The sequence below is a fragment of the Dasypus novemcinctus genome, chromosome 18 (assembly GCF_030445035.2).
Source record: "Dasypus novemcinctus isolate mDasNov1 chromosome 18, mDasNov1.1.hap2, whole genome shotgun sequence".
Lineage (NCBI taxonomy): Eukaryota > Metazoa > Chordata > Mammalia > Cingulata > Dasypodidae > Dasypus > Dasypus novemcinctus.
This window is the reverse complement of record NC_080690.1, coordinates 15401979-15429134: the sequence shown is the minus strand read 5'-3', so window position 1 is coordinate 15429134 and position 27156 is coordinate 15401979. Positions and strand designations below refer to the sequence as shown.

General features: G+C 43.6%; 1 protein-coding gene across 1 annotated transcript in view; it reads right to left on the bottom strand.

The window, feature by feature from the left end:
* Positions 1–7953: 7953 nt before the first annotated feature.
* The window catches only part of GLG1 (golgi glycoprotein 1), a 167601-nt gene continuing 148398 nt past the window's right edge, over positions 7954–27156 (bottom strand). Inside the window, exons 19-27 of the mRNA XM_071209077.1 lie at positions 23771–23908; positions 22157–22280; positions 20548–20690; positions 20327–20428; positions 19126–19233; positions 16605–16725; positions 15378–15484; positions 12967–13130; positions 7954–11935 (exon numbers count right to left, since the gene is read on the bottom strand). Coding sequence (XP_071065178.1) covers positions 11896–11935; positions 12967–13130; positions 15378–15484; positions 16605–16725; positions 19126–19233; positions 20327–20428; positions 20548–20690; positions 22157–22280; positions 23771–23908 — 1047 coding nt within the window. The 3' untranslated portion in view covers positions 7954–11895. The remainder of the gene's footprint in view (positions 11936–12966; positions 13131–15377; positions 15485–16604; positions 16726–19125; positions 19234–20326; positions 20429–20547; positions 20691–22156; positions 22281–23770; positions 23909–27156) is intronic.

Here is a 27156-nt window from a genome sequence, read left to right as displayed (position 1 = left end):
GTACCTAATAGCTTGAGCCACCTCCACTCCCTGTTTTGCTGTGTGCCATTGTATTTTTCTTTTGTCTCTTGTTGTGTCAGCTCGCCATCTTGCTCGTCTTCTCTAGGGGGCACTGGGAACCTCCACTCCCTGCTTTGCTGTGTCTCTCATGTTTTTTCTTTTTGTGTCTCTTGTTGCGCCAGCTTGCTGTGCCTGTCGCATTGGCTGTCTTCTTTGGGAGGTACTGGAAACCTAACCAAGGACCTCCCGTGTGGTAGGCAGGAGCTCAATCTCTTGAGCCACATCTGCTTCCCCCAATAATATCTTTTACAGGAAAATTTCCTCTCATACAGGATCCAGTCCAGAACATGATTGGCATTTAGTTCTCATGATTCTTTAGCCTCTTTTAATCTGGAGCAATCCCTTAACTTTTGTCTTTCATGACCTTGACATTTTTAAAAGAATACAGGTCAGTTATTTTATAGAATGTTCCTTAACTGGTTTGTCTGAGGTTTTCAAATGTTTCAACTTAAGAATTTTTGACTAAAACACTACACAAGTCATAAATGATATTTTGCCTTTCTTAAGAAATCACAACTTGAGGCAAATGATGTCCATTTGCTCCTTACTGTAGATATTATTTAATTTTAAACTTATTCTGGAATTTCAGATTTATAGAAAAGTTGCAAAAAAGAATTCCTGTATCCTTCTTTCACCTGGATTCCCCAAATATTAACATTTTACATTTTGCTTTATAATTTTCTCTTATTGTTTTTCCTGAACTCCGTAAGTTGCAAAAATAATGTCCCTTCTTTATCCCTAAGCGCTAAGTTGGTATTTTGTAAAAATAAGGATATTCTCTTAGGTAACACAGTTACAAAATTAGGAAATTAACATTGGTAAATATTAATATAGAGATCTTATTCAAAGTTCACCAATTGTCCCACTAATATTCTTTAGAGGAAAACAAAATTTTTTTTCTGGTCTAGGATCCAAATCAGGATCACATGTTATATTTATTACCATGTCTCATTAGTCACCATTAATCTGGATCAGTTCCTTAGTCTTTGTCTTTCATGACAACATCTTTTAAAACTGCAGCTGTTATTTTGTAGAATGTCCTCAGTTTGGGTTTGTCTGATTATTCAGGTTATGCCTTTTTGACAGAATACCACGGAAAGGACATGGTTTACTTCAGACTTTCTATCAGGGGGCACATGATGTCCATCTGTCCCATTATTGGTGATGTTAACTTTGATCACATGGTTACGCTCATGTCTGCCAAACTTCCCCCACCATAAACTACTATTTTTTTCCTCTTTGTAGTTAGTAACGTGGAAGGGAGGTACTTTGAGGCTATGTGAATATCCTGTTCTACAAACAAAACAATCAGCAAATGTTTACCAATTTGTTTTATCATTCATTGATGCTTCTTGCCTGATAGTAATTACTGTGGTGGTTGTCAAGTGGTAATTTTCTAATTCCAAATTTCTTCTACATTTACTAGGTGGAATTTTATGGGATGTATTTTTTTTTTTTAAAGATTTATTTTTATTTCTCTCCCCTTCCCCCCCACCCTAATTGTCTGTTCTCTGTGTCTATTTGCTGCATGTTCTTCTTTGTCCGCTTCTGTTGTTGTCAGTGGCACAGGAATCTGTGTTTCTTTTTGTTGCATCATCTTGCTGTGTCAGCTCTCCGTGTGTGCGGTGCCATTCCTGGGCAGGCTGCACTTTCTTTCGCGCTGGGCGGCTCTCCTTTACGGGGCACACTCCTTGCGCGTGGGGCTCCCCTGCGTGGGGGACACCCCTGCGTGCATCAGCACTGTGCATGGGCCAGCTCCACACGGGTCAAGGAGGCCTGGGGTTTGAACCGCGGACCTCTATGGGATGTATTTTTGTTTGTTTGTTTGTTTTTTGGGATGTAGTTTTGATAGGTTTCAATGTACCTCTCATGTACTGTTTTTGGGTCTCACCTTCTCCGGCTTTCATCTGAAAGTCTGATGTATTCACTGGGGTCTCTTGTTTTGAAAGACTAATCTTTGTGTTCTCAGCACTGTGATTCTGCTGCTCTTTTCAGAAGTTTTTGGCATAGCTTTTTATGTTCCCATCTTGTACATTTTCAGGTTGCAGCCAGTGGCTTGATATCTGGTCAAATATTTGAGATCTCTCAAGCTTTCAGTTTTATAATTTTAACCAGTTAGATCACCAAAAGCTCTGCTAACTTGTCACCCACCTGCAGCCTTCTGCCTGGGAAAAGCCTAGATCAGGGGTTCTTAACAAATGGTCTGTAAGCTTGAACTGAAATTCAAAAAAACATGATTCTTGTGGGGATGTGTTGGTGCGGGTGTGATAGGTTTATTAAATAATACACAGTACAGTGTGGACTTAGTAAGGGGTCCATGGAACAAAAAAGGTTAAGAATCCCTGGCCTAGATCCTTAGCCTCCTGCCAAAGACAGTGAGTTCAAGTGGCTGCAGGCTGTCAGCTTGCCTCTTCACAATCTTAACCCGTCTAGTCATTGCTGCTTCTGAAACTCATTTAAACCACAAAATCCATCTGTTTATCTGGCTTTTCTAAATTAGTCTCATTGGGAACATTATTCAGCTGCAAAGTACTCCATCCTACTCAGAAGCAAAAGTGCTACATTTTCCTTTTTAATGGGTGGTCCAATTAAAAAATTTAACTTCCCCTCTGTATTTGCTAAAGGGGTGATGATGCAAAGGACCAGAAATGTGCCGGCTTTTATAAAAGATATTTATTTGGGGTAAAAGTTCACAGCTCCAAGGCTGAGAAAAGCCCAGCTCAAGGCACCATAAGAGGTGCTTTCTCACCAAAGTCAGCTGCCACATGTTGAAGCAAGATGGTGGGCATCCCTGCCTGGTCTCTGCCTTCCTTCTCTGGGCTTCCTTCCTCAGGCTTAGCTGCTCCACTCTCTTCCCGATTTTAGCTGCAAGCTAGCAGGAATAAGGCTCACCTTTTCTTGAGCTGCTCCATGGGCCTCTTGGCTTTGAGTTTCATCAATCTTCTAGTCCTCTCTCATATGGCATAGAGCTTGTCTCTTAGGGCCTCTCTCCTTGCAGCTCAACTCTGGGCAAAAGTGGAGTCTTCTCTCTCACATGGCAGAATCAAACACGGCAGTTCCCTTTTTCCTGTATCTGTGTGTCCATTTATATCAGACCCAGCAAGGGGCGGAGGCTAAGCCTGAGTTATGCTTCACTGATGTAGTCCTATCAAAAGCCCTAAAGCAGTCTTCTTAAGTAATCTAATCAAAAGCTCCCCAACTGAGTTTAATGCAATCAAAGGGTATCACACCCGGAGGAATAGTTTACAAACATAATCTTTTTTTTCTGAGTCATAACATAATCTCAACTGCCACACCCTCTAATTAGAGTTGTTCAGTTTCTCCATTATTAAAAAAAATGATCATTCTTGTAGGTATTCCAATATACATAAGCTCATACTTACTGAATTCATAGTTCTTTTGAGTTCTCTTGCTCATATCCCTTTGCTTAGTTTTCTTTTGATAATTACCTTTTCCTTCTAAGATTGTAGTGGCTAGTTCATCTTAACTTCTTTTAAAAAAGATTTACTTTTTCTTTATTGAAGCTACATCTACTTCCCTCATCTTAACTTTTGATGTTTCTATATATACCTTTACTACCCAAGCTCCTAGTAAGCACTTAGTAAATAACTCTGAGGCTGTTTCAAGTGGTCACTCTCCTCTCTGCCTCCTCAGGTGCCTCAGAGGTCTTCCTGCCCTCTCTGTTCCAGCCTCTGCCTTCGGTGGTGAGTGGACAAGGCAACCCGCAGATCCAGTGTGTGGTGCGGGGCAGCCCTGTGAGGGCTCACGTCTTGTCTTGGTACCAGCAGTTGGTGGGGCATGGCCCCACTTTCCTGCTGAGCCAGCGAGTAGGGGCTCCTCCCACCTATGGCTTGGGTGTGAACCCCCGCTTCTTAGCAGAGCTGGATCTGGCCCAGAATGGTGCACGCCTCACCGTGGGGAATGCTGGCCCTGATGATGAGGGCACCTACTACTGTGCCATGTGGTTTTCGGGCCGCTATGTCTTTGGAGAGGGTACCCGTCTGCTCTATCAGGGTGAGTCCTAGGGGGCAGGGCCCCAGGCCCGCTGGAGTGTGGGGCTTGGTGGCTCAGGGGTGGCAGTGGGCTTGGGAAGAAAGGTGTAGATGCTAGAGTCCCCTGGGAATGTCTTGAAGGGAAGAGAAGGATGGCTGGGGAGAGTGGACTGCTGGCAGGAGAGGCCCAAGCTTCCTGATGGGAGATCTGCTTGGGTGGATTTGAGGATAGGTACAGATACCTTAGACCCAAACCTTCAGACCTGGAAGGGGAAGTCTACACAAGAACATTAAGTGGTTCCCCTTTTCTTATTCTCTAGAAAGGATAATGGAGGCTCAAAGGTAGGAGGGTATATGTGGCAGGGATAAGCTCAGAGCCCATATTCTGCTGAACAGGCCAGAAGGATAGCTGTACGGGAAAAGTAGATTCTGAGAGAGGCAAGGGAAGGTAGCCTCTGGGAGTTGGGAGGAAGGCTGTGAAGAAGGGCTTTAGGGAAGTGGTGGTAAGAGAACCTGAGTGGCCCCAGGAAGGGGATGCAGTAGGTCCGTGGGTTGAAAGAGGCTGGTAATGTTAGGTGACATTCCTTCATTCCATACAGATGAGCTGCAGTCCCCTACTCTCCAACCACCCCAGCTGAGTCTGTTCGTCCCGGCCTCTGACCCTCCGTCCCTCGGACTCTGTGTGGCCCTAGGACACCACCCAGCCCCTCTAAGGGTCTCCTGGGTCCTGAGAGGCCAACACCAGGAGGAGGAGGACTTCACAGGGGGAGCTGGGGACCCTGTAGTCAGCTGGTTGCAGCTGCCTCAGGAGGTGGCAGGGATGACTATGACCTGTCAAAGTCTGCACCAGAGTGGGGCCTCAGAGGTTGTGCTGTCCCTGCCGCTGTCCTGGGGCCAAGGTAAGGACACGGAGGACCCGGGGGTGTGCTCCACTCTTCTTCCTGCAGCCACCCAAAATCTGTTCTCTGGCTTCCAAACTTTCCTTTCTGAATCCCCCATCTTAAGCACTTCATGATGACTCTCTGGCTACGTGGAAGCCTAAGCTAGGGATTCTCCTGTGTGGCAAAGCTCCTCTGCTCTGCCCCTGCCCAAGGGTGGAGCCTGGACTTAGACTCCAGAGCCTGGGTAATGAAGCAGTGGGACAAGATACCCACCAGGTCCTGATAACCATTCTGCCCCTCCTGGATTCTGTGTTCTTTGGTGGAGAAGGCCTGCTTATTTCCTTTTGGGGATATACAGCAGAGAGAAGTTATTTGAGGGGTGTCTGCTCTGTTCCAGGATGCAGAAGGCTGAAACTGCAGAACTGGAATGACACTCACGGGAACAGTGGAGACATTCCCCTTGGTATGGACTCCCCAGACCCTGACCTGTGACGCACTCCTAGGAGGCAAAGCCATGCCTTTGGACCTCCTCTTCCACTGTTAAAGTGATTCATTCAACAAATATTTAAGGAGCACTATTTGCCAGGGCAGAAGGATGAAGGGAAGAGTTTGGACTTCAGGGAGTCTAGAAGGCCAGGCCAGGCACTGAACCCATGTTTACAGTGCAAGGAAGGAAAACATGCTAAGGGCCCTAAAATAGGAACACAGAAAATTGTCAGAAGTAGAGAGAGGAGAGGAGCCCTCCCGCTGGAACATGCAGTTAGAGCTGAGCCCTGAGATGACCGGGGAAAGTATATTAGCCCCAGTCAAGAGCAACTGGGTTTAGTCTTGGTTCTTCTTCCAATTCATTGTGGCCCCTTGGGTAAGTCATTTGTCTTGCCTGGGCCTCAGAACAATCACCAACTTACCTACCACACCCAGTCCTGAGGCTACAGAAACAAAACAGAAACCATCTCTGTCCATACAAACTTAAATCTTTGATCTGTTTAATGGGGAATAATACAACCTCCAGAAAGATAAGGTGACCACAGAAAGCTCTTTGGAAGGTGGCAAGGACAGGGAAGAGACCATGCAAATGCAATGTCAAAAGGGTAAGCCCAGCCTTTCACCCTGTGCCTATCTTTCCCACAGCGGAACTGAAACAAACCCTCAGTGTCATCACCTACTGCTACCTGGGGCTGCTGGGAGCAGCTCAGTTCTACAACCTGATCCTCGTCGCTCTCTGGAGGAATCGTGGCTCTCAGACACAAGAAGGCTGAGGAGTAGCCCCTGGTCCCAAGTATGACTGGCCTAGCCCCAGCAATGTCCATGTCCTCAAAACAGCGGTCTGCATGGCAGCTTCTATATCCTTGATCCAGTTGGTTTCCTCCAGGTCTGCTGTGTTTCCTTACCCCAAAGATCTCCCTTCGCTCTCCCAGATTGCTAAGGTTTTGCTACAAATACAGGGAATTTGAGGAAACACTGTTATGTTGTGGGTTGTTTCTGGGCAAGGGAGGTGGGAATCCAGGACCAGGATCAGCTCTCAGGGGAAGCCCTTGTCCAGAGAGTCTGCAGACTCCTAGGTCAGGCTGCCCCCTGGAGCCCAATGGAGGTTGGAGTTTTAGTTGGGTCAATCAGGTCCCAAAGCCAATCTGGCTAGTTAACGGAAAGAGCATATCGCAGGGGCAGGCATTCCTATTTTGCTACTAATGAGCTGTCGGTGAAAGCAAGGTACCTCCTGCTCTCTGGACCTAATTTCTGCAAGGTGAGAGAGATGGATGGTCTAAGCTTCTCACTATTTTAGCAAAAACCTTTTAGTTCCTAGCTCCCTTTAGGACAGACAAATCCTCTGAGGACTGAAGTTGACCAAGGATAATTTTCTAGAAAAATCTTCACACATAAAACTTGGGTGTATGTGTGGGGTTCATCCACAGACTGCCAGAGCTTCAGCTGAGTATTATGTACCCCATCGATGCCAGGGCCTTTGGGGCTGCAGTCTACTCATGGAACAGAGTGGAGCCAAGGCACTTCTCCTTTGTAGAGAATACTGATGACAAGGAGTCTGGACCTTGTACCCCCTTTCTCAAGCTTTGGAGAACAGCACAACCTCTCCAGGACTCTCAGGGCATCTGCTAAGAGATGCCTCACAACTGGGGGCTAACGGCCACCCAAAGCCCCTTAGATAGAGGAACAGCTGCAGTGACTACTCAAAAGGCCCCCAAGTCCCTCTTCCTCCTTTCCCCTTCTATTCTTCAGCTTCTTCCACCCTATACTCTACACCCAGGGATACCATTTCCTAAGTGAAGCTGCCTACAAACTGATTTGAGGAGTTCTGAAAAAAAACTCTGGGTCCTAGGGTTCCCCTTCCTCTCAAGAGCATCCCATACTTGAGCCTTAGTAGTGACATTAGTACTTCAAGAAATCCGTGCTAAAACGCAAATTCCTGAAGCTATTCATCTTTAACACCAGATGCAAATTAGCTTTGCTGAGAGTGGGAGAAAGAAGAAAAGGCTCTGGAAGGGTATCATAGCAAAGGTCACTGACTCCGAGGACAGGGGTGCTGGAATGGGGAGGAAAGGACTAAATAGGGAAAACAGGAGGGGGCTGAAAAGAAATGCAGCCTACTTAGGGGCTTTAGTGGGAAGGGGGGCCAACAGAGACCAGGTGTTCTCACAGGGCCAGCCATCATGTATCACATCTACATGGAGATGTTCCAGGTATGTGCTCTTCCCAGGATGGAGCCTCACAACATGGGCTTAAATAAATCACGAGAAGGAACAATTCTGGACACATGAGGCTGAGAGTCAGAAAACCCTGGATGAGATTTCCAGCTCTAATACTAGCATACAGAAAACAAGGAAAGTGAGGCCCCCTTGCTTCTGAAAGTTCTACGGTCCTGCCCTGCTTGGCCAAGAATACCCAAAACCTTAACAGCAAGGTTTGTGAGTGCCAGCAGGCAGTTCAGTCATTACTTATTGCTTCATGAACTTCTACTAACAGAGCATGTTGTTGGGGATTCCTTCCAGTCACCACAGAGAAGATTTAACAAGTAAAAACCTGCAAACTCTTTATTAAATTCTCCCATTTCATCTGTACAGAAAAAAATGCACATTATGTTCAGAACCTCAGTAACATCTCAAAATTACACAGCATGAACATGTAAAAACAAGGAATGCCAGGATTTTATACATAGAAAGGAAAACCATTTACAAAAGAGGCTTGTTAATTTTACTTTTCTTTCTTAAAAAATAAAATAAAATAAAGTTATAGGCCTACGATCTCATACAGCATTTGCTGTCCAGTCTGTTTTCCTGCTTGGACGGACCTAGGAACATTGTGCGAGGAGAAGCCGTGCAGGAAGTCCTGCTGCTGCCAGGCTGGCTCTCCTGCTGGCCGCTTCGTCCAGAGTGTCATGGTTTGACTTGGGGGACCTGTTCAAACCACCCTGGCATGTCTAGCATGGAGCCCTACTGGGCTCTGGGGTCCAGATGTCAATTCTTTGTTGGGGGAAAGGCAAAAAGCAGAATATTGAGGCACTGTCACTTTCTCCTTGCCCAGAAAGATTTCTCTAATGCACACACCTCAACATTCCTACCTGTGCATTGTGGCAGATCATGGGAAGGGGAAAGGAGAGAAAACCACCTGCCAGGATCCTTTTACCACCAGCTCTGAGCAGGCAGTCCCACCTTTGAGCTCCAGGGACAAATAATCCCTGGCAACCCAGAGTGGACTCAATACTGAATACTGCGATTCAGTCTGGGCTTGCTACTGACTCATCTGTTGTCTGAGACCTGGGTGGAATAGGGGATTTGGCTTCCAACTAGACGCCCTAACGTGTACGTGGCTCTGGTCCTTGTGGAGGGAGGAGTACCAAGAAAGAGTTTGAAGGGTAGAAGGATGAGCGAAAAACAAATGACAGAAAAAGAGAAATTGGAATATCATGTCCTCTGGCTCTGTGCCCTTTGGGAATCAAAGATGTGAAGAGGGCAAACTGGGAGAGGAAAAGTGTCCCCAAAGGCTCAGAGGAAACTCATTGCACAAGAATATTACATTTTATAAACTACTTAGATATGTCTAAATGGTAAATAAAACAGCATTGTGAACTTTGGGAGGTTTTTCAAATTCATAAGAATTTGAAATGCAAGTAAACTTCAGCAAAATGTACATAATTCAAAAAGCCATATTCTTCTTTCTGTTCTATGGCCAAAATTTAGGCTGAATGTACCTGGGTTAGCTGACCCAGGGTTCCTATCCCAGCTTCCTTCTCCACACCTGCTTACTTAGAATAAATTATCTGTGGAGAATAGTTTACTTATTTTGGCAGTGGAGGGGAGAAGACCTGGGAAGGGAAGGCCTTTTCTCAGAGGTACTTGAGACCAGTTAAGAAAGGAGGCCATAAAAAGCAAACTATCTTTCCCTGTATGACTCATATGGTGGGGATCTTTGGAACACGGGCAGTACCACAAGCCTGGAGGTGGGTGGATGTGAGACATTTTCAGAAGTCACACTGAAATATAAGAATATAGCAAAAATCTCTTGGGAAAGTAGAGGGAAGCCAATCATATAACTTCCTTTCCAACTTGTCTGAAAAAATGTAAATAGATGCTATATAGACAGACCTTATTACCATTGGATTCTTCTGTTAGGTGACCTCAGGAAACAGGAAGAAATGAAATCTGATAGTAATTTCCTGTCATATCTTTTACGAAAGCAGTTTCCCCCTAACTCCCTTGGTTGCCTGCTCTTCCCCAGAAGATTAAGTGCAGGATATAAGGTAGCCAAAGGCCTACAATGAATTCAAGTCAACACCTGCTCACTAAATACTACTTCATCAGTAGCCCTAGACTTCCCCTAGTTTCTCTGGGTTCACTGGCTCAGAACAAGCTTACTGGACCCACAGAACTGGGAGTGGGAGTGGTAGCCAGAGGGTGTGTGGGGAATGCAGAGGGGGGCTTTCTTACTGCAGTGAACCCAAGCCTGTGATAAGGCTTTTATCTTGGCGCATCTTGCTTGCAGACTTCTCTTGAGACAGCAGCAATAGCACAGGAAGCCCAGTGAGGCACCAAGTAAGGGTCTCATTCATAGAGCTACCCTTCTGTGGAAGAAGCTCCAATTGAGGGAAGCAGTTTTTTTCTTGACATTTTGCTCAGATTTCTGATTTCCTGTACCACGGTGCCTCCAGCACAGGAAGATGAGCACACTATGTATGAGAGTCCCTGAGACACAGGAGTGAGCAGACAAGGCCAGATGACAGATGTCTGGCTACTGTAATTTTCAGCAAGCACCTGGAGCCTGGGTCAATCACTTGGCCTTGTGAAAACGCTACCACTATTTATATCATTGGTCATGGGCTGGATGGACAACAGGGGAATTGAGGCCAAACTCCATGATGAGCTCCTATATTAGAGCCGTAGTCTCTTTTTCTTGACTATTACTTACTAGCTGATTTACACCCATGATTACCCTATGAGGCCAATAACCAGAGGGGCCTAAGAACCTATTTTGTTATGCCAGACAAGGATATGGTTGGACTGCCAGTTCAGATGGAGATAGGTCCCTTGGATATAGAAAACTTGCTCAGTATACTTCCTGGAGACTTTTAAGAACCAGTCACAAAGTATTCTGAGAAGGATGTGAAATACTTTCTTCTAACAAGCAAATGAAGATACTGGCAAAGTTATCAGAATAGATCATTTCTAAAGGTGACAAATGTTTTCAAATTTCTAAATCTATTGCAGACAACTAAGGGGATCTTCTCTCAGTTCAGAAAGTAAAGAAATACTGACATACATAAGAACTGTATATGCTCACACATATTGGGAGGGAGACTGCTGAGACGCAGAATGGATCCTCCCCCTCATCGAATGGTGACCATGAATCCCATCCTATAAACCACGCCCGGCAGGTCAGTGGAGGGCTGCATTCCAATGATATTCCTGGCTCTCGGTCCCAAGTCTTGGGAGTCCCTACAGCCAGATGGGAACTCTGGTCCAGCACACTTCAGTCCAGCAGTGGTGGGGGTTAAATACTCCAAGAGTTCCAAGTTTTATGAGATTGAAGAATTCCAGCAAGATGTGATCAAAATGGGAGCCACAGCAAAGGCTTGGGCTCACTCTTGTGAGTTCACTCAGAACAGTTACTGAGAATCAGGAAAGCCCCAAGGGACAGGACTGAGGCCGCCAAGCAGCTTAGCAGCTTCCCTTGGTGAGCTGTATTACCCTAGGCAGGGAATGGATATACAATTAGTTTCTGGAACCCACTGCTTCCAGGAAGAGTAGTGAAAAAGAAAGAAAAACAAGAAAACCACAGTATTCAAATATATGTCAGTCAGGTTAGACAAGGAGTAATTTGGATCAACTGATCCACCAACTGACACACCTCACCTTATATGTGAACACATTTCAGGGAAGACAAATGTTGGTTAGGTACCACAGCAAATGTGGACAGCGACAAAGGAGTGGAAGGGGAAGGAAGGGTGCACAAACGAGCCTTGGTCCATGTGGACAGTTTTAGGCACATGATTTATAATACTTTGTGGACACCTAACAGGTTAATAAAATATATATTATATAAATATATCTCCTACTGTACATGTTGCCCTCTCCTGCAGCCACTGTGACTTCATGTCCTAAATGCAACCAAAAGTGTATCAGGACTAAAATGTGATGCATGGACTCCTCCCCTCTGTATACCCCAAGCCTGCCATCTTCATGCTGGGAGAACAAGGGGGAAGGGCCAGGAGTATTGCTTCTACAAAGCTCAGATTCTGGAAAGGTTGATGGGTTACCAAAATTTAACATTTAGCCAAGGCCTACTGGAGTGGGTGTACATAGAAAACGGATAGTAAGAAAAGAAATCCTCCACCTTAAGTATACTAACTTTCCACATCTCTCTAGGTAGATGCATAAAAGAGCTTGTCTGGGAAGCTTGCCTTGGCCTGCTGAACAGTCAGGTTGAGCTGCCAGTCACACCCCGAGACCATGCTAAATCTTATAAGCCATTGTCTCTGACCTGTATTTTAGCCTGAAAAAGAAAGCAAAGAGAATCCATCACTTGTTCCTCCCTCCACCCATGTATTAAAAGGAACCCTTCCATCCAGCTAATGCCTCCTAGTGAGGTGAAGGACTTCTGGATTAAATGCGACTCAATGGGGTCAATCCAAATGTGGATGAAGTCCTATGCTAGCCTGGTGGAGGAAGATTACTGGATCCTGCTCCCTGGAGACTCAGTATACAGCCTTTCAGTGCATTTCAAAGGGCTGACCAGCTTCATAAACTTTTGATTCCCTCCCCAACCCATTTGCTTGAGACCTAGGGAGGTTCATCCTTGACTTCACTGAGGTGAGCAGGTTGTAGAAATACCACGGCTTTGGGATCTTGGCAAGCAGTGGCTCTTTTAGAGTGGGAACTGGAAGGTATAACTATTTCAGCAGAAGAACACAGGACCCAAAGCAGACTAGTTAGTCAATTCCCACTACTTGGTGGTATCCATGGCCTGGCCCTGGCCCAAAAGTGCTTAAAAGAAACTAGCAACATCCCGGTGAGAGCATATTGGATGGCGTGCTTCCCCTCTAAAGTCCTGCCTTCACTTTACATAGTCACGCAGAAGAAATAACCCCACTACCCAAATCGAGCCTGGAGGAGATGTGTTACTATATACATTTTTTTCTTTCTTTAAAAATTTCTTTCTTTTTTTGGTGGTTTTTTTAAAAAAAATTATTTGAGTTGCAGGTCAGGTGAGTTGGTTCTGGAAGTATTGGTATTCCATTGGTATGAGAGAGACTTGTTTACGGGCAGGTAAACCAAGGTTTGCCAACAAAGGCAATAAACAAAGCGGCCAGATGCTGATGTTGCACAAACGGTTGACGAGGAGGAGGACACCATGGATATGGGCAAAGTCTGAGGTGGGACAATGCACTGGATACCTGCTGCTGCTCTAATACGGGTGTTGGTGTCACCTCTTAGAAGAGTGAGGTGAGTAGGTACACTATACAGGAGGGCTGTACAAACTGGGCACTGGACAGGTAGTTCCTTTGGTGGTCAAGGTGGCTCTACCTGTCTTTGAGCTCTCGTGTCACACGCTTGGTGATACGTCCACACATTAGGCCAATCAGGAACAATATACAGATGCTCCCACTGATCACAGAGAGAATGTAGTTCTTTGATGGGGATGTCATCACTTGCATGGCGAGATCAGAGAAGCCATCTGCTGGGGCCACCTGGAAGGACACATGGCAGCATCACCCTCTAAGAGAGAACTCGACTGGTGGCAGTGCTGTGACCAACTTACCACCCTCAGTTCCCAATTCAGTTTGTCTCTTCTTTTGGAGAAAGAATATAAGGGACAAGAAAATCAAACACAAAACCACAACTCTTTCCTGATCATGAAACTGTATATGTCTACTGGGAAAAAATGAGAAGATACAGAAAATACCAAGAGGTGGTCACTCATCATTCTATCAGAGGGATCACTGCTGTTACCCCAGTGACAACTTCTCACTAGGTGTCAGGCCCCAAGTGAAGGGTGCAGCATGTTCTCACAACAATCCTAGCAATGTTTTATTACTCCCACATTACAGTTGAAGATCAGAGGCCCAAGGGATTAAGTGATTTGCAGAAGGTCACAGCTTCTTAATATATTTTTATTTTCTTCATGTTTGTTGTCTTTTTAGAAACAAACAGAAAAGCTGAAATTGTTTTGTGTGTTAATTCCATATCCTGACTCTTTTCATTCACGTTGTATCACAGCATCAATATTACTGATGGTCAATATTATTATCAATACATATATTATTATATTGCCAACAACAATTTGTAAACATGACTTACAATGACTGAACATATTTAACCATTCCTCCAAGCCTGGACATTAATGTGCTAGCCAGTTTTCATCCTGTTTCCCTGCTTTCTCAAATGGACCCCTATGGTAGCCTGCCATGGGAAGAATTAGGACCAAAAGGTTCTGCAGGTGCACATACACCTGTCCTTTGGAGTAGCAAGAGACTCACACTGGCCTGGGTGCCTGAGACAGGCCTGGCCCAGAGATGTCTGCACTTTTAATCTCATCCCATGTACAGAACAGATTAGGGGAAGCTCAAGATTAATGCAATTTGAGGCAATATTTGACAACACAAAACAGGCAGCCGATTCACTATGAAGCAATGCTAAGTTGTTCAAAGGAGTGGAAACCAGTGAGGAAAAAAAGGACTAAGACAGTGTTTCTCTTTGCTGATGAATCTAAGCAGGGGCTTCAAAAAGCCTTTTCTCCCTTGGGAGAAGCAGTGGGGAAAGTGCTTGCAATTGTGAAAATTATGATCACACCCCCTCATTTCCTTTATGTCTAGGTATAGAAACTTTCTGTGGTCTTTTTGTCTTGTTACTCTTGACCTTAAGCACAGGGGTGATAGGTGATGGGAGGACTTGGTCAGGAAGGAGGTGAGTTCTGTGCTCACTCTCTTTTTTTTAAGATTTTATTTATTTATTTATTTATTTCTCTCCCCTCCCCCCCACCCCAGTTGTCTGTTCTCTGTGTCTATTTTTTTTTTTTAAAGATTTATTTATTTATTTAATTTCCCCCCCTCCCCGGTTGTCTGTTCTTGGTGTCTATTTGCTGCGTCTTGTTTCTTTGTCCGCTTCTGTTGTCGTCAGCGGCACGGGAAGTGTGGGCGGTGCCATTCCTGGGCAGGCTGCTCTTTCTTTTCACGCTGGGTGGCTCTCCTTACGGGGTGCACTCCTTGTGCGTGGGGCTCTCCTACACAGGGGACACCCTTGCAGGGCAGGGCACTCCTCGTGCACAACAGCACTGCGTGTGGGCCAGCTCCACACGGGTCAAGGAGGCCCGGGGTTTGAACCGTGGACCTCCCATGTGGTAGACGGACGCCCTAACCACTGGGCCAAAGTCCGTTTCCCTGTGCTCACTCTCTTGAGCTAGGGTAATGGCAATGTCCGTCCTGGTGTGCACAAATATGGAACAAATATGGAAACCTGGCTTTTTCACTGAGGGACCTTAGTCAAGTATCTTTGAAGTCAGTTTCTGCCACTATAAAGTGAAGGAATAATCATTCTACTTCCTTTGCAGGATTATTTCAAAGTTCAGATGAGGTAATATAGCCATCAAAGTGTTTTGTCAACTACAAAGCAATGTATACATGAGAAGAAATGTTATTCTTCTCACTGAGGCAGAATTTTGGCAGGAAAAATATCCTCTAGCCAAGGCTGCCTGGGTGCCATGCTCATTCACTAATGCCCTGATGTCCCCCTTGTCCTTTGTATCTTGATGTTCTAGGCCAGCTGAAGGCTAGTTCACATACAGATCTTTCTCCCAAAGACTATAAAATTATAAAAACAAGCCAAAAGAAAGGAAAAGCTGAATTTATTTCTTTTCCCTTGGACCTGATGTCTGTTTTCTCTAAAGTAACAGACAGACAGAAAAGATGGCAGCTTTCAGAGATTTTCTTGTTCATTACCTTTGCTGCATAACTCCACATTTCAATCCGGTCATTCAGGCGTTTTTTGCACTCAGGTTGTAACCTCACCCGCTTATCCTCCAGGGCCTCCATTAGGCAGGACATTTCTATGGAAAGAAAGGGATAAGCAAAAGGGTCTCAAACTGTACAAAAAGGAAACACTTCTGTAAGGTTGGGGAAAGGGTACCCAATCACCAAGAATAGAGATCTGCAGGCTAAACAAAGTTAAACCCATTCTACCATTCCAGGAACTTGATGCACAATCCAATACAGAAAGGAATGATATTTAACTTCAGGGTTGGCTGTCCAGAGACTCTCTTAAAACCTCTCTCATTTTTACTGGCCATGTCTGGCTCAGACACAACTTTTACACTTGCCCTGGTCCCAGACTCATATGGAATTTGTCTACTGAGCTCAAAGTTGCTACTGAGGAAGGTGAGGAAGCTGTTCTAGTTTGGGCAAGGAGGGTGTGATTGTTAGGCTAATGTGTCACCTCAACCAGGTAATGGTGCCCAGCTGTTTGGTTATGCAAGCACTGGGCTAATTGTAATACAAGGGTATTAATGGACTTTAATCACCATTGACTTTACTGCTGTGGTAAATCATAGACAGCTGATTACAATGATATCAATCAGGGAGATTGCCATCAGCAATGAGTGGCACTTTATCCAATCGGTTGAATGCCTTAAAAGGGGAAGTGATTCCAGCATTGAATGAGAATTTCCCAGCTCATCTTTGCAGCCAACGTCTCCTAGAATTCAGCAAGGACCTTCACTGGACTTTCACTGGAGCCTGCCTGCAGAACGTGGACTTGTGTATCCCCCCCAAGTCACGTGAGAGACACTGATAAAATCTCTTACTATTGACAGATATCTCTTGTTGATTCTGTTTCCCTAGAGAACCCTGACTAATAGAGGGAAAGAGGGCCACAGTGATGGCTCAATTTTTGCTTCCCTGATAAAAATAACCAACAACTCCCCCTATTGTATCTTTAGCTCTGGTCATGGCTAGGTCAGTTCAAACGTGCAGGACTACTCATAAGTTCATTTTGTCACAAAGGCCTAGTGCTGACATCAACCAGGCCTGCAGGGCAGGTTGTCTATGGCTGAGCTACAACTACAGAATAGAGTAACTGTAAGTGATGCCTAAGAGGGAGTCTTTGCTCCTCCCAAGATAGTTCAGGCAGTGTCAGAGTGAACACAGAACTCTAAGTTAACAGTGACTTACGGCGCCCTCGGCCAGGGGTAATGGCTGCACAGTGGTGTTTAATGTCCAGGGCACAAGCCGTATGAAGAACTGGATCCACGAAGATGTCTGCTTTACTTTCCTTTAGCATGTTTAATACTTCCTGGGAAGGGAACATCATTGCAGAAAGAGCATTAAAGACCAAGTGTATCATATCTGTTATCTACAAGTACTTTCTAAACAAAAAAATCAAGGAAGGCAAATTAAGTGTTAATAGAGATCACTCTGGGAAAGGTGGCAAGGTGGTGATGATGCAAAGAATGCAGATTTGTAGTATCCAATTTAATTCAATAAATGCCTCTTGGGGGTCTAGTGTATGCAAAGCTGTGTGCTAAGTAAAACAGAGGATAAAAAAATGAAACAGTCCCCACCTTTAGTGACTGTAAGATCAGATTTGAGTTTTTGGTGTTCTGGTATGCCATATTATTTCAAGCACCTAAATCTTAATATTTCAACTGGTGTAAAACAGTTGCTTGTTACTTTAAGAAATCTGAAGATCAAAGTAATAAGCTATAATTCCCTATCAATTAAAGGTATATTTGTAGGGAAGTGGACTTGGCCCAATGGATAGTGCGTCCGCCTACCACATGGGAGGTCTGTGGTTCAAACCCCGGGCCTCCATGACCCATGTGGAGCAGGCCCATGTGCAGTGCTGATGTGTGCAAGGAGTGCTGTGCACGCAGGGGTGTCCCCCGCATAGGGGAGACCCATGCACAAGGAGTGCGCCCCGTAAGGAGAGCCGCCCAGAGCGAAAGAAAATGCAGCCTGCTCAAGAATGGCGCTGCACACATGGAGAACTGACAAAATAAGATGACACAACAAAAAGAAATAGAGATTCCTGGTGCTGCTGATAAGGATAGAAGCGGTCACAGAAGCACACACAGCAAATGGATACAGAGAGCAGACAACAGGGGTGAGGGGGAAGGGAAGAGAAATAAATAAATATATATTTTTAAAAAAGGTATATTTGTTTACAAAGTGTTTAGCTTTACATCCTAAATCCTCAGAAAGAAAAAAAGATTGACAGAGCATAACTTCTACTGTAAGAATAATTATTCAAGTTTAAAAATTTCTGAACAAGAGAAATATAAATAGTACTGAAATCAATTCTACAGACTCTCCATTTATACATGATGTAATTAAAGATGGTAAAAATAGGCCAGAGAGGCCCTTTTAAACACAAATTTCAGTTTTCTCTCAACAGAAAGACTGTAGTTCTATAAAAAAATATGGTATCAAAAACAAAAACAAGGGAGCAGGTATGGCTCAAGCAGTTGAGCTCCCGCTTCCCACATGGGTTTGGTTCCTGGTGCTTCCTGAAAAAAAAAAAAAAAAAAAAAACCAACAAAACGAACAACAAGCAAAACAAATGATAAAACCAACCCAGGGAAGATGATGTGGCTCAGTGGTTGAGCTCTGGCTTCCCGCATATGAGATCTTGGGTTCAATCCCTTGCCCCCAGTACACAAAACAAAATAAAACAAACATAAATATTGTTAAAAACCTCTCCTCAAAGTTAGATGGAATTATTTGTTGATAAAGGAGTCAAAAGAAAATATTTGGATTTAGCTTTTAACCAACTCCTACCACTCTCTGAACCATTTAGAATCAAAAACTTTTTTGGTAGTTGATGAAATGTGCATACACTATTCTCACTGACTTGAAAATTATGTCACAGAAATTTCTTTTTAAAAAAAGAATAAGCTTTTTAAAAAAGATCAAATATTTCATTTTCAATTTCATAAAATAGTATACTTTAATAGTTATATTTTGATATATTTCTTTTTATTTAATGTTTCTAAAATAAACTAAATGTTTTAGTTTCACTGACTTTTATGAATGCTGGCTGATCACTTATTGATATACTGGTATTCTCATTTTGCTTTGGTATTGGACCTGTAGGGTCCTTAAAAAGTAGTCTAGGGAAACGGACTTGGCCCAGTGGTTAGGGTGTCCGTCTACCACATGGGAGGTCCGCGGTTCAAACCCCAGGCCTCCTTGACCCGTGTGCAGCTGACCCATGTGCAGTGCTGATGCGCGCAAGGAGTGCCCCCCCACGCAGGGGTGTTCCCCGCGTAGGGGAGCCCCACGCGCAAGGAGAGCCACCCAACGCGAAAGAAAGTGTAGCCTGCCCAGGAATGGCGCTGCCCACACTTCCCGTGCCACTGACGACAACAGAAGCGGACAAAGAAACAAGACGCAGCAAACAGACAACCGAGGTGGGGGGGAATTAAATAAATAAATAAATCTTAAAAAAAAAAAAAAAGTAGTCTAGACATGGGGATGAGACATAGTCACAAATAATTAGTACATGTGAAAATATTTTCATATTCAAGTTATAGGAGATTAATAGTCAAGGACCAATTAAAGAGGGATCAGCATAGGGTTCTGGGAAAGAAGGTTTAGATTTTTAGATTTTATTCATAAGGTATGCAGATTATATTAAAAGGAAGAGGAAAAAGAGGAAATAGAAGGAAACAGGAAAAAAGGTGATGGGATTTACCTTCTTACACATTTCAGTTTTGATTTTGAGCAGGTTAACTTTGAGGCACTCCTCTACTTGACCTGTCTGCTCTTGGGCTGCTGCCTCTTCAGCACATAGATTGGCGATCTGTTAGAGAGACACAAAAAACACAGCCATCCCACTGAATACAAGAAAAGAACAAATGGATTCAAGAGCAGATGAGTCTGGTGAATCCCGTAAGTTCTGAAAACCAGCATCTTAGCTCTCCTGAGGGCTTACTGCTATTGTACAAGTGAGGGACGGCACTGCTATCACTAGAAATTGTGGCATATGAAACATGTCTGTGTGGTGATCCTCCAACCACATGTGCTGAGGCTCTGCTCTTCTCAAACAGATTCCTGGTGGACTGAACTCCCCTCCCTTCTGCACTGGATACCAGGCTCCGTTTTCCAGCAGATATCTTTATGAGGTCAACCCTGAGACTTGAGTCAGATTATCCCAGGACTTGTCAAAGAAGGCTGCTCCCCAATTCCAAAAGGAAGCTTAGCTAGTAAGTAAAATACTAAAAGCAAAAACTTGGTATTTACAGAGGTTCAGGGTCAACTCTCATAACTTAGAAGCACACACACACACACACACAGGGGTCCTGAAAGCCCACTGCAAAGATAAAAAGTTTAAATTTCTTTGGACAGTTATGAGCATGTGTCTTCAATTATCTTTAGTTCTGATGCCCTAAAAGTGACATATATTGAACAAGGTTCTCTACATGGTCTTTTCTATCTAGGAAGTCAAGTAATTTCCAAGGACTGGCAGTTCTTTAAAGCCATTACAGGAGCACTTTTATTTTTCTGGCAATTCTAGGGGTGTTCTGTACTGAGGAGGCAAAATAAGGAGAAGGGAAAGAACAGATTACATGTAGATATATATAATAAAAATGAAACCGAAATTGTACAGTGATAGCCCTAAAGCCAAATCTATTTAGTGTAATGGAGTTTTCTTTAGTGTTGTCTTTGGTGTTACAGAGAACCAGGACCAAAAACAACAGAGAGTTTAACCACAGATGCAGGGCTAAAAGCAAAGACAGGAAAGAACTTTTCTCCAATAAAAACTTCCTTGAGCAATGGACACAGAGAGCAGAAGACAATGGGGAGGGGAAGGGGAGAGAAATAAATAAATAAATCTTAAAAAAAACTTTCCTTGAGCAGCTCTGTTCATGACTAATTTCACACCCAAATCCTACCTCATCTGAGCAATGCAGCTGGAGTTGAGGATCTAGTCGGTAATCCAGAGCGGACTCCTGGATAATAATCTGGATCTGGTCTTCACAGTCAGAAGACAGGCGCTAATATGAGAAAGCAAGAATGACGCTTGTTAGAAAACGCTTAGCCCATGGCTCAGGACTTCAAAAGAGGAAACTCCTGGGAACAGAGGTAGTTCTGGGGAGAGCCTGGGTCAGTTTACCTGGTCAGCATATCTCAGCTTGAGGCAAGCAATGACTTGGCCTTCTAGCTCCGAGTCATCCTTGGCCTTAGTCAGGATTCCATGACAGAATTTAGGAATGTCAGCTTTACAGGCTTTCCTTAGCACAGGGTTTAAGCGGTAATCTAGAGCAGAAAGCAGTAAGTACATATAAAATATTCCACCAGGATTCACAAAATTTTAGAGATCCACCTTCCACCATGTCAATGACAAAGATTACAACTATTGACTTATTTAATAAATATTCACTGAGCAACCACTACACTGTTTTTAACCAGCATATGATTTTGTCAAGGAATAGATTTGGAGATCCCCAGGGATTCTACTCTTTGGCAGCTCTGCAGGGTCTTGTGTCACCAATATTCTAAGTAGTTCTCACAAAAACCAAGCAGACATCAGCAACCTTCTTATAACCAATATTCTTAGGAAAAAAAAACAAAGAGAAGAAATATACAATTGACCTCGACCATTAAATTACAAGGTCTTCCAACTCAGAGCTGAAATTTCTCTGTTCTACAATAGATTATCAAGGGAAGCGGACATGGCTCAGCTGATAGAGCGTCCGCCTACCATATGGGAGGGTCCAGGGTTTGATCTCCAGGTCCTCCTGACCCGTGTGGTGAGCTGGCCCATGAGCAGAGCTGCCACGTGCAAGGAGTGCCGTGCCACACAGGGGAACACCAATGTGGGGGCACCCTGCAAGGAGAGCTGCCCCGCATGAAAAAAAGCATAGCCCGCCTAGGAGTGGTGCTGCACACATAAGAGCTGATGGAGCAAGATGACGTAACAACAACAAAAAAGACTCAGTTTCCCAGTGTCACCGAGGGTGGAAGCGGGCACAGAAGAACACACAGCGAGCTGACATGGAGAGCAGACAAGGGGTGGAGGGAGGTGGGGGAAGGGGAGAGAAATAAATAAATCTTAAAAAATAAAATAAAATATCAATATATTCTCCTGCCACATGTATGAAGTTTTGTTAAATCTTTAGAGACTTGGGAAGTGGATTTGGCTCAACTGATAAGAGTATCCGCCTACCACATGGGAGGTCCAAGGTTCAAACCCAGGGCCTCCTGACCCATGTGATGAGCTGGCCCACATGCAGTACTGATGCACGCAAGGCGTGGCCTGCCATGCAGAGGTGTCCCCCGTGTAGGGGAGCCCCATGTGCAAGAGTGTGCCTGGTAAGGAGAGCCGCCCCATGTGAAAAAAGTGCAGACTGTCCAGGAATGGCACCACACATACAGAGAGGTGATGCAGCAAGATGATGCAACAAAAAGAGACACAGATTTCCGGTTTTAAAAAAAAATCTTTACAGACTTGTCTCTTTAGGGAACTCTAGCTCTGATTCCTTTTGTATACTCTCTAAGGGCAGTTTTCTGCATTTTTTCAGTCTTATTTTTGCCATAACTTTCATTCTATTTTTCAGGATCCTCTTCAAAAGAGGAATAAGTCATTTTGCTTACATCCAGACTCCTGCCCTTAAAACTCACGGGCAAGAAAGTTCCCATAGTTTAATTAGGTAATTATGTGTCTACTTGATTCCACTTAAGCTATCTTCATTCAGACCAGCCATGTCAAGTCAAAGCATTACCTGTGCTCTGGGTGATCTGACGTTTGGTAATCATCTGTTTGCATTTGGGGTCCATCAATTCACTGTTTTTATTTTGCTTCAAGCACTGCAACATTGTTTTAGAATCTGCTTCTGGACAGAATCTCTGCAAAAAAACAGTTTTATAAAACAGCTATCCAAATTATAGCAATTATCAACCATCTGTGGTCATTTTTACATCGATTGGAGGAGCTTTTGAAAGCAGCAGGCTGAAGGTATCACTTGGAACAAGAGAATCCGCTAAGCTAGAATAAGCATCCGTCCAAATTTCCCTTTCTTGACCTGTTCTCTACTCTATTTCTCATATTTATCTCCACTTCCTCAATATTTCCTCTTTGCATAGGACTGATTTCCTACCTACATGGCTTTGGTAAATTACACAGCATCTTAGAACTTAATTATCATTTAGGCATAAAAATTAAACACTCAAACAGCCCTCAAGCCAGATCTATGCAACCCCATCAGTAAAACCCAAGAATTACCCACCAACAGATGTGAAGAAGCACGTGAGGATGTAGGATAAGGACTCAGTCTGATTCATTTTTTAATGATAGGGACTATAATCCTACTACACACTGTGGGCTAGCCACTGTACAATAATTATTGTCCTTTAAGCCAGAGATCCATTTTAGACTAATTATAATAAAATCCAATTCTATGTGCTAAACCATAGGTCTTTAAATACCATGTCTGATAAACTCTGATGAAGACACTTGAGCAAGCAAGCTTCTCTCCCCTGTTCTGTTCCCAGTTCTCTGAAGTGTATGTGATTATAATCCTGATATTAATATAGGGGATTGGATTGCTGACCAGTTTTTATAAAAGTCATCAAAATCTTATAAAGCTCTCTCAAATCAGAGCCTGACATTTCCACTTTTACATTTAATTCAATTAAATCAGGCCCAGAAAAAGAGATTTACTTTTCTAACATTCATAATTAACTTTGTAATTTAGCTGATGGAGTGAAAAGTAGCATTTTGTTTTAAAAGGAAAAGCTGAAATAAGGGGTTAGGACCTTAAGTTTATTCTCTTTGTATATGTGGATAGATCACAAAAGTGACATCTAGATATTCAAGTCAGTCCTACTGCAGAGAATTTCACTGGAGGAATAAATGAAACAAAATAACTTATAGAACAGAAAAAACTTAGAGAACACAAAAATCTTTTGAATGTGGTGGATGGATGATCAAGACATTTGATGGTAGTTTCTCAGTATTCTACCAATAACTGCCCTCAAAATGAACCATATATTTACTGGGCATCTATTTATGGGGCCTCAGATCAATGTGAGGTCAGTTACCATAGTTCAGAGGTTCTCTCATTTGAGCACACATCACAATCACCTGTGGGCTAAGTTAAAACAATTGTCTGCTCCACTCCAAGAGTTTCTTATTCAGATAGGGGTGGGGGGTGGGGGGATGGGGGAGAATTTGCAAGTTCCTAGGTGCTGTTGCTGCTGATCTGTATAAAACAGTTTGAATTGGAAGATTATATAAATTATATAAATTTACTCTGAAATTTAAGGAAGTTTATGTGGCAGGTGGTGGCATTATTTTTACTTCCCCTATGTCTAGCTCTTGGGTGGGGATCTCTTACCTTTATCATCTGCTTGCAGACTCTCATGAGTGTATAGTCTAGTTCTGGGTCCATCATCTCGGTCTCTTGCAGCTTAAATACTTTCTGGTGGCAACGGGTACTTAGCTGCTTCTTATTTTCTTTCAGACATTCAATAATCTGTTTCATAAAAGTTATGGCCAAATTGAATTGTGTTTCAGGGATCAATAATTCATGTATTCTGATTGGGATGCATTCAGTTATTTTAGCTGTGCCCCACCCACATTTTCCTATCCAAATATCTTGTGTTTGTTTATTTTTTAATTTTTCAAAATTTATTTTTTAAAGCAGTTTTATTGAGATATAGTCACATACCATATAATCTGTCAAAAGTGTATAATCTACAGCTTTTAGTATAATCGCAATGTACATTTCTAATTCCCAGGGAATGGGTACCAGGATTTCTTCCCCAAGGAGAATTATACTTACAGATTACAACCTTAGGCTGACAAAAAAACTGAACTCTAAAAATTTAGGAAAGTAGCAGGCTGCACTAGAGTCCAAAGGGAAGGAACCCCACTCAGGACTCCTGGTTTCTTCTGGTATCTAGAGCTGTTCCTTGTCAAGATTACTTCTGGAGCAAATATTAGGCTGCATATAACTGAAGTAAGAGCCCCAACTAGACAGTAGGCACAAGCCAGGAAGTTCAATTCATGGTTTTTTTTTTAAAGATTTGTTTTTTTCTTTCTTTCTTTCTTTCCCCTTCCCCCCTCTCCCCCAGCTGTCTGCTCTGTGTGTCCATTCGCTGTGTGTGTGTTCTTCTGTGACTGCTTCTGTCCTTATCAGAGGCACCGGGAATCTGTGTTTCTTTTTGTTGCGTCATCTTATTATTATTATTTTTTAAGATTATTTATTTACTTCTTCCCCCCCTCCCCACCCCCGCCCTGGTTGTCTGTTCTCTGTGTCTATTTGCTGTGTCTTCTTTGTCTGCTTCTGTTGTTGTCAGCGGCACAGGAATCTGTGTTTCTTTTGGTTGTGTCATCTTGCTGTGTCAGCTCTCCATGTGTGCAGCACCATTCCTGGGCAGGCTGCACTTTCTTTCGCGCTGGGCGGCTCTCCTTATGGGGCGCACTCCTCACGTGTGGGGCTCCCCTACACGGGAGACACCCCTGTGTGGCAGGGAACTCCTTGCGCGCATCAGCATTGCGCATGGGCCAGCTCCACACAGGTCAAGGAGGCCAGGGGTTTGAACCACGGCCCTCCCATGTGGTAGATGGACGCCCTAACCACTGGGCCAAGTCTGCCACCTGTTGCGTCATCTTGTTGTGTCAGCTCTCCGTGTGTGCGGTGCCATTCTTGGGCAGGCTGCACTTTCTTTTGCACTGGGCGGCGCTCCTTACGGGGCGCACTCCTTGCGCGTGGGTTTCCCCTACATGGGAGACACCCCTGCATGGCACAGTACTCCTTGCACGCATCAGCACTGCGCATGGGCCAGCTCCACACGGGTCAGGGAGGCCCGGGGTTTGAACCGCGGACCTCCCATGTGGTAGGTGGATGCCCTATCCACTGGGCCAAGTCCGCTTTCCTCAATTCATGTTTTAGTGATCATTTCCCACATAAGTGTGCACTGTGTTAGATGCTAGGGATGAATCAAATCCAGTTCTTACCCCTGAGGAACACAAAGGCTCACAGCTTTAGAAACAAATAACTACAATAAAAAAAAAAAATAGTGCTAACAAAAAAGCATAAAATGCCAAGGCACAGATTTTAAAATGACAAATGAAGCATATCCTGCAATCCTTCCCTACCTACGCCAAACTTTTAGGTTTGACAAGAAATAAGCTAATGAAGGAAAGCTGATGGGAAACCACAGCAGCTAGGGCTGTAGCACAGACTCAAGAGACTTCTAGCATATCCTCGAGGCAAAACCAAGAATCACCAAATAGTTGAAGAACATTAATATCGTAGGAGAGAGAATAAATGCAATCACAAAGACTCAAAACTGGAAGAAAAAAGTAATACAGCAATTAAAAATTCAAAAATACACTTAATATCCTCAGAGCAATATATGAGGAAATGGTAAACAAGAACCAAAACAGGTAGTTAAAAAAAGAACCAATTAGAGATCTTAGAAATGAAAACTTTGATGAAATTAAAAACTCAACTGGGGGAAGGAGATGTGGCTCAAGTGATAGGGATTCTGCCCACCAGATGGGAGGACCAGGGTTTGATCACTGGGGCCTCTTGGTAAAAAAAGAAAAAGAGAAAGTGTGCTGCACAGCGAGCTGAGTGCCTGTGCAAGTACCTATGCGGCGAGTCAGTGCCCACGCAAATAAGTCACGCAGCAAGATGATGATGCAACAAAAGAGAGATGAAAGGGAGAGTCAAAGTGAAGTGCAGCAGAGACCAGGAACTGAGGTAGCACAAGTGACAGGGAACCTCTCTCCACATCAGAGGTCCCCAGGATTGAATCCCAGTGAATCCTAGAGGAGAAAAATAAGAAGAGAAGACAAAAAGAGAAACAGATACCGAAGAAAACACAGCGAATGGACACAGACAGCAAATACAGCAGGGTGGGGGAGGGGGACAAAACAAAACAAAACAAAAACCTCAACTGGTAGGCTCTCTAAAGAGTAGAATGGACAGAACTGAAGAAAAAATTATTAATCTGGGAAATGGAACTAAGGAATCACAATGCAGTACATAGAGATAAACTGAAAGCATGAAATACAAAAAAGTGGCAATATTTGAAAGAATAATGTTGAGAATTTCCCAAAACTGAAGGGAGACATGAATTTTGAGACTGAAAAGTCAACCACATGAAAGTAAACAAAATGCATTCTAATCATACAGAGTGAAACTACGGATCATTAAAGATGAAGAGAGAATACTAAAAGCTATGATAGATTACTAGAAAGAAATGAGAATCAGATTGACTTCAGACTTTGCATCAACAGTATTAATTATGAGAAAACAATGAAGCAATTACACGAAGGCTAGAGCACTGTGGCAAAGCCCTTATCTAGCATGGTTAGCAGAGTTACTGGGAGAGTTTTCCAAAAATAAAAAATAAATCACTTCACTTGCTTGCACATCATTCCTGGAGATTCTGGGTAAGACCTGTTCTGTGTAAAAAAAAATTTTTTTTTAAGTCTCTTGGGTGATTTTTATGTGACCGCTAGTAAAGAATATCTGTGCAATAAGAACATAGTGAGGGAGTAATTAATTTAGAAGGTGTAGAGTATTAGGAATGCTATAAAGAAGAGGAGACATGTATTAGTTTATTCAGCAGAGAAGATGAGAAGGAAAACCTTAAAGAGGCAAGGGAATGAATACGAGAGAAAGAGGAGTACAGGTGAAGCACTCTGGGACTGAAAAGTAGTTTTGTGTGGCCTATGAGTCATTAGGCTGGATAGGCAGGCTATAGT